The sequence below is a fragment of the Molothrus aeneus genome, chromosome 4 (assembly GCF_037042795.1).
Source record: "Molothrus aeneus isolate 106 chromosome 4, BPBGC_Maene_1.0, whole genome shotgun sequence".
NCBI classification, from domain to species: domain Eukaryota; kingdom Metazoa; phylum Chordata; class Aves; order Passeriformes; family Icteridae; genus Molothrus; species Molothrus aeneus.
In genome coordinates, this window is record NC_089649.1 from 19419898 (window position 1) to 19427813 (window position 7916).

Genomic DNA, 7916 nt, shown 5'->3' on the forward strand with positions numbered 1-7916 from the left:
TGCTGTGCCAGCTGGACACTCACAAGTCTCTGGGCCCTGATGGGATCCATCCCAGAGTGCTCTGCCACAGACTCTCAGGATGCAGCACAACAGTGCTGGAAAGATCAGCTACCAAAGCAAGGTTTTCCTTTGCAGTGGAAGCCAGCAGGTAGCAGGCCACCACTGCAAGACCCCCCACTCCCACCTGATGAAGAAACTCAAACCAGATTCCCAGGAAAATCAGGGAACTTGGTTCATTTCCAACCAAGATAGCTTAGCAAAAAGTCTTCTAAATCTTTCCCCAGCAAAGACAAAACCACTCATGAAATGTGTATATTCTTCTAAGTCCCTTAAAATCCAGAAAAGGAAGAATGGAGGTAAAGAACTAAAGCAATCTGAGCCTCTTGTTAAGAAATCTAGAAGAATTTCTTGCAAAATGTGCCTGGCTATGAACTATGCTTTGTGGTGTCTAGAGTTGGGGGCCTTTGTACTTAAGGCAGCTGTATCAGGAGAAGATGAGCTAATCTCAGTGATAACAGCAGTCTGCCATTTCCCACAAGCTTTTTTTCCCAAACTCCTGTTTTTGCTCTACTCTGGTGGTGGATTAAAAAAATAAAACAAACCACCCTCAAAACTATGATATTTCTGGCAAAGCCTCAACAGCTGAATTTGGATGGAATGAGCCAACAGATGTTTCATGTTTCTTGTTTTGAAGTTGACCTGTGGGAACCTGGCACTTCTTTGTTTGCAGCACAGATGAACCTTCATGGAAGAGTGAAGCATCAGCAAAGCAAAACCAGTGATGGGGTAAATTGGCAGGAATTTGGAGGGGAGATATATCTGCCCCTGGGGCTGCCAGTCTCCACAAGAGCCTGGCAGTCACAATCCTACATCCATCAGCCTGGTTTTTTTTAAACCCTATGGACAGCCAAGAAACCTCATACCCACCTTCTTCTGTGCCCCAGAGCTGGTGTGTGGCACCTTAGCAAAAAAAAATCCCTTCCATGAGGGTTGTCTGGGCTTCTGGGAAGCCAAAAAGATACCTCTCTGAGGGGTCAGCACAGCTCCAGTGACTGGGCTCTCCTTGCTGGTGAGATTTAGACAAGTTTAATGCTGGTTATAGTCCCTTGTAATAGAATATCTTCTGGGTCTGCTGTTTATCTGTGGGAGGGATCCTGTGAGCCCTCATAATCACAAGGAAAAGCCCTGCATGTTCCCAGTGCTGGAAAAACACTTTCATGGAGCCACAGAGTTTTAAACCACATTCAGATGATTAGAAATAAAGCAGACTGCTTGGCAAGCCAGCAAATTGACCCTTCACACAGAGAGGCCCTGAGCTTCTACCCCCAGGAGGCCTTTGTAGGTAGGTACAAAGCAGCACCAGCTCCCCTGAGAGTGAAACAATGTCCTCTGAAGACTGCTGAGAGCTGCTTTGTGGCACACTGCATTTGAGCAAGCACAAGAGTCTGGCTTCCACCAAGAGAGAAGGGAGCATAACACAAAGAGAAAGTCTTGACTGACAACAGAAAAACAACCTGGACACCTCAACCCTGCTGGAACAAGCATTAGGGACTTCAAACCACATAAAGAGGGAACTTTGGCAGTATTTCCAGCAGTCACGTCTCTCAAAGCAGGTATCTGCTGGCAGCTAATGATAAGAAAGACTCAGGGGTACTTGTCCCTTCTTGCATTGGTTAGGCAACAAGTCAGTGCCTGGTATTTTTCAGCTCAGAGATCATCATCAGGAATCCTGTTGGCTTTTTCTTTTTAATAGGGGCTGGTGCTTTGAGGTTATTTTTCTGCCTGGCTTGAGCTGAGCCATGCAAGCCTAATTCTTTATGCCAGCTGGCTTTGCATGGCAGTGGGCACCACAGTCCTCCGGCCCCAGGTCCTAGCTGGCTGCAAACAGCCTCAGTGTGTGCACTGCAAACTGAATTTCAGCCTACATTCCTGAAGCCACCACCTCCCTAAGAGGCACTCGTGAACATCTGTGCACAGCTGTGTGACAGCAGTGACAGAGCAGAGGGCAGCTCCCCAGCTGGCAGAGCAGCCTCCCCCACTGCCAAGGGGCCCCAGGGGAGGCACCCCACACTGCCTGTACCTGCCCCACCAGCAGGCTTCTGCTTTGTGTCTGACCTGCCCTGCCTGCAAGACCTGGAGGCACACCTGAGCTGCATTTTCATGGGCAGAGAGCAAACAGACAATCTGTTTAAGGCAATGTTGGAAAGCAGATGGAAAACCTCACAGCATCCACCTCCTGCATCCTCAGCATGTGATTAGCTACAAAGAGGCTGCTGGGACACACAGGTAGAGGTGGGATGCAGGCAGTGGTGCCCTGACAGGGAGCAGGGCAAACCAGAGCCAGCTCTGAGCGCAATTGTGAGGTAAAGCAGGAGCCCAGCCAGTAGGGAGCACCATGGCATCAATGCTCCCCCAGAGCAAAAAGGCAGGCAGCTTTTTCTGCTGGCACAGCACCAGGAGCAGCCAGGCCGCTTCAAGGAGTTGCCAATCAAGTAGGATGCCTCTTCCAGACATCCCCAACAGTCCTGCCCACATAAAACCCACTCCAGAAAGGACCAGCTGGACCCCTCCATCTGCCAAGTGCAGGTAGAGCAAGGGTTATTTCTGTCCTTTCAAACTCTTCTCAACTCTGTCTTCCTTTGCCCTCCAGCAGGAAGTTCTGGCTGCTGCAGAATTACCTTCTTCTGCATGGCTTCATGATTTCTGTACAAAACACAGACATCACACCTGAGAGGTCTGGGAAACAATCAAGGACAAGGTCAAGGTGAATTCTGCAGGGCTGAGAACGTGCTCATTCCTTTTGCTATTTAATATCAAAGAAATATTCAACAGGATGTGCAAAACAACTCTTCCCCCTTCAGCTCCATTTGAACAAAAAAAAATTTAAAAATCCCAAGAGCAATCAAACACAGTTAGGACTCACTGCTGAAAACATTTTTCTGGATCTCTTTTTAGATACTATCTTGATAGGCTGCTCTCTCTTGGACTGAAATTAATGTGTGAGGGCATGCAGACACCTCAGAGCCCATCTACCACAAGCAGGAAGCCCAAGTGCTCTGTCACCCAAGGACTTCTTTCTGTGCAAAAAGTGTCACGAAAATGACTGATCCTGCCTGTTTGTGGTCTCCCTGTGCTGGATCCCACCCTAGATAGTGCCTTAAGGAGATCGCATCTGTTTGTGGTGGGAAATGGCAAAAACCAGAACTTCCACTATTTGACTACCACAGTATTCAGGTCCTTCTAGAAACCTGGAAAAGTGTCATCTCCTCTCTGGAAAGATACTGGAAAAGGCTCTATCCTGTCAGGCTGATAGGATGGATGTTCTCTCCTATCAGTGTTTCAAAATCCATGGGAAGATTACAACTCCCCGCCCTTCCCACCCCATGCTCCTAACTGCCTGGAGGCCCTGAGGGATAGAGAAATACTTCCAGCTGTCTCTAGCATGGTTGTTGGATGAGTCCCTGCCTCTGTGGCAAGCCACAGAGCAGTGCATAACCCCAGAAGGCCCATGGCACAAGGAGGGCTCATGCAGCTGAGGGAAATCTCTCAGGGGTCAGTTGTGACACCGCTGCTGAGCAGCCCATGTCCATCCTGCTCCCTTCCCTGGGATCTCAGGGCTCTCCCAGCAGCAGAAGCCAAAAGAAGAATGGGTCTCCTGAATGATGGAGGACAGAACATTGCTCTGCACCACATGCTCCAAGGAAATTCCTGAACAGGTAACAGCCCGCAAAGGTGTCTTGCTGCAGATCTTCACACCTGGAGAGACCTTCTCCAAGGAAGGGATGCAGCTTGTGCATGGAATGGCTGTCCCACTCTGAGACCCAGTGTTTGCACTGACCTCATCAAACTCTGTCTCCATAGTCTGGACCAAAGCCCTACCAGGTCAAACCAGCATCCAGTCTGGGACAGACACCAGGAAGTGCAGCCAGGGGTTGGGACAGTATCTTAGAAGTATCAATTCCTGCTTTGCAATGAACTCTCATATTACTGTGGGCAAGACAAGTGAGAACACAGCCTTCTTCTCAAGTGCACACCTGAAGCATGAAACCTTTCAAACCCATCTGCTCACTTGTCTGGGCTGGCAGAGCCAAGAAGCAGCACACATTTTAGGACTCCTGAAGCCTAAAATGGGCAGGAAAGGCTCTTTCCAAATACTAGACATAGGCACAGACTGAGGCCATTCTCATCTCATTCCACATTGCCCTGAAGGCTGAAACTCCTTCCCTTCAAGAGTTAATTCTGTACCACACTGTTTCTGGCTAATATGTAAGCCTAATGCTTTGCACAAGGTTTGTGAAAAGCCACACAGGGCATTTAATGGGCGACGTCAAAGCACATAACTCAATCCTCACCCAGTCTTTCATGCCTGCCTTGGGAGTTTCAGAAACGTTTTTTTTGCAAAATACTTGGCCTCAGTTATGAGAAGCAAGAGAAGGAGGAGGTGGAGGTTGTGACCTGCAGATACTGTGTTTATGAGAACACTCCTCCACCAAAACAGCACTGGCGCTGCAATCTTGTCCTTGAGATGTTTAGTATATGGATTGCACGCTATGTCTTACTCCTCCCTCCCGCCCGGCAAAAACTACTCTCAGAGGCCAGAATTTCTAGTGGAGGCTCCACAGCAGGACAATTTCTTCCTTGAGCACCATCCCTAAGAAAAAGCTTGGGATGAACCAAGCTCCTGGTCGAACATGCTGCAAGTGCAAACCGCTACGTGCAGCGGACAGTAGAGTCACTGTTTTCATTTAGAACCAAAGCGAGCCAGTGAATGTTGGCTCTTAATTTCTGTGGCTTTCACATCCATTTAATCATTTCCTTTCCTCTCTGCTTGCAACCATCCCGGGCAGAACACTCCCCTGGACAGCTCACCCCTTTTGTTCCATCTCGCAGCAGCCCAAATTGCAAGCTTCAGGCAAAGTATGAAAAGTGAGGGAGTGTAGTTCCAGCACCGCTGGAAGCCAGCAGTGAGCGCCCAAGTTCCTCTGCGTTTCTGCGCCTGGTCCGAAGCGTTACTCCAAGTTTAGGCAGCGCCTTTCGACTGGGACTCTCCAGTCCATTTAAGGTGGGTCTGAAACCACGTCCATTTTACAAAGAAGCGCCCCGTCGGGATAAATCGGTCCGAAGCGCGGGGTTTGCCCGGTGAGAGCGGGCAGCGGCGCGGCCATCCCGTCCCGCCCCCGCCCCGCGGCGCGCCCCGCACCTTGCTCGCAGGCTCCCTTGCTGCGCTGGCTGATGGCGGGCTCGCCGCGGCTCTGTGCGCGCAGGCTGGCGGCGCGGAGCTGGCAGCCGCTGCCGTACGTCAGCCCGTCGCTGCCGCACACCGGGTAGCGGCTCTTGCAGAGGCACACGCCGGGCGGCCCGGCGGGGGCGGCGGCGGCGACGGGGACCGGGCCGCCCTTGGCCTTGCGGCGCTGCCGGCTCTTCACGCACTCGAGGCCGGGGGCGCAGCGTCCCCCCGCAGCTCCGCCGCACGCCTCGCCCTCGCCGCGCCCGCACTGCCAGCAGCAGCCGCAGGTGTCCCGCACCCGGCCCAGCGGGCAGCCCCGCGCCGGCAGCGCCGGGCACCGCGCCGCATCGCAGGGCCCGCAGCCGCCCGCCGCCGCCGCCGCCGCAGCCGCCGCCGTGCCCGGGGCGGGCACCGCCAGCGCCGCCAGCAGCAGCGGCAGGAGCAGCAGCGGCATCGCGGAGGGCGGCATGGCGGCACGGCCCGCCCGCCCGCCGCAGCCGCTTAAGCCGCGGCGGGGAAACCCCTCCCCGGCGGCGCCGCCCCGGCCCCGGTCACGGCCACGGCCACGGCCACGGCAGCGGGGCACCGCCGCCATCCCGCGGCCGCCCACACTCCGCGCCGCCGGCTGAGCCCTTGGTGCGCGGTGCCTCCCGGCTGCCCGCACTCGGCATCGCGGCTGTTCCCTCGTCTACTTCCAGCAGCAAGAGAGCCCTGGGAGCGGCTGGCAGCCGGCTGAACGCCAGCCAGCTGTGCCCGGGCCGACAAGAAGGCCAATGGCATCCTGGCCTCGGTCAGTAAGGGTGGCCAGGAGCAGGGCAGAGATTGTGCCCCTGTACTCGGCACCTGGAGTGCTGTGCTCAGTTCTGGGGCCCTGACTACAAGAAGGACATTGAGGTTGCTTGAACGTGTCCACAGAAGGGCAACAAGGCTCGTGAAAGGTCTATCGAGAGCATGTCTTATGAGGAGGGGCTGAGGGGTTTGTTTAGAAGGTTCAGAGGGCATTCATTGCTCTCTACAACTCCCTGAAAGGAGGCCGCAGTGAGGTGGGGGATCTGTCTCTTCTGCCGTGCCTGCAGTGAGAGAAGGAGAGGAAAAGGCTTTAAGCCAAGGCACAGGAAATTCAGACTAGATATTAAAACATTTTTCGCTGTTAAGGTGAAAAATTTCCACTGAGGCACTGGAATTGGTTGCCCTGGGAGATGGTGGAGTCACCATCCCTGGAGGTGTTTAAAAGTCATCTGGATCTGGTGCTGGGTGATGATTTAGTGGTTTAGGGGTTGCAGTGGTAGTGTTGGCTGGACGGTTGAACTTGATGATCTTGAAGATCTCTTCCAACCTTGATGATACTGTGATTCTTGCCACCCACCCATGCTCAGCTCACCGCCACTGCTGTGGGGGGCTGCAGAGGTGCTGGTGAGCCTGTCAGGGTCCTTCAGGAGTGGAGGCAAGGAAGAGAAGGAGAGCTTTTCGGTTTCTCCTGTTCATTCTTGGGACAGAACAACATTTCTTTCTGCTGCTTTCTTTTACCTTAGCTTGTGGCTCCTGCCCTGGAATGGCTCCTGAACAGTCTCCTAGAGTGGGGGCCTGTTGCCACCACCAGAAACTGGGAATATTCCTCAGGCAGCACTGGGCAAAGTTGCTGTCAAAACAGTGTCCTGAAAGTGCCAAACCTAAAGCACCACGATGCTGATAAACCCCTCAGGCAGAGGGGCAGCAGGGCAGCACATCCCCTGCCCTCCTGCCTGCCTGTGCCCGTGGGAGCTGCCATCTCCTGCAGGGCAGTCCAGGCCGAGATGCTGTTCAGCCTTGGTTCTGCCAGGGCCTGCACAGTGGGAGGAGAAGGACAGAGGTAGCTAGTGTTCTACCCTGTGGTACTGAGGGATTTGGCACTGTCTGGTTTGGATTGCCAGTGGCTGAGCCCTGCTGGGTAGCCCCCAGGTCACCGTGTCCCTTCCCATGGAGAGAACAGCTGGAGCTGTGACTCAGGCCAGCTGAGAGGGGCTGCAAGTTCCCCATGCTCCCAAATCTGCTCTGGAGGCATTGACCCACTCATGCCTGTTCAGCTGCTGACACTGTGGGAACAGGCTCCCACCACATGCTTCCTTGGCTCCCTGGGGCTCAGCATGAGACATTCCTCCATTTCTCCTGGGACCATCTGCATACATGTCCTTGGATTTCTCCATTCCTCACTCTGGAAGTGCTGTGTGCTCTTCTTCTGGGAGAAGGGCTGCCCTCACAAGCAAGCAGTACCCCACACTTGAGGAGTTTTACACATCTTGGTTGTTCCTGTGCTGTGTTTTGCTTTGGTTTGGATTTTATGGGCAATTCACTAGAGGACTGATGGAAAGGGGTGAAATGTACAGATGGACATATCTGTCAGTTCCAGCTACAAAAACCATTTTGCACAGTTCACCTCTTCTTGCTGTCTCCTGCCAGTTGCCACACATCTCCCTCACAGGCCCCTAGATTGCTGCCATCAGAGTATTATGAGCCCAGATACTCTTGGGCGGAGAACCACAGGGAGTTTAATGAACCTGCCTACCAGAGCGAGCCTTTCGGACATGAAATCACTCTCAGCAGCCCACGTGGAGGGAGGAAGAATGCAGCTCTGAAAGGATGACATCAATACATTTCCTTTCCTTTCTTCCCCTCGAATCTGTTTCTTTCCATGCCAGGCGGGAGGCAGTGC

General features: G+C 53.5%; 1 protein-coding gene across 1 annotated transcript in view; it reads right to left on the reverse strand.

Annotated features, from left to right (window-relative positions):
• The window catches only part of IGFBP7 (insulin like growth factor binding protein 7), a 16935-nt gene extending 11239 nt beyond the window's left edge, over window positions 1-5696 (reverse strand). Inside the window, exon 1 of the mRNA XM_066548046.1 lies at window positions 5201-5696. Within this exon, the coding sequence (XP_066404143.1) occupies window positions 5201-5696 (496 nt within the window). The remainder of the gene's footprint in view (window positions 1-5200) is intronic.
• Window positions 5697-7916: the final 2220 nt, after the last annotated feature.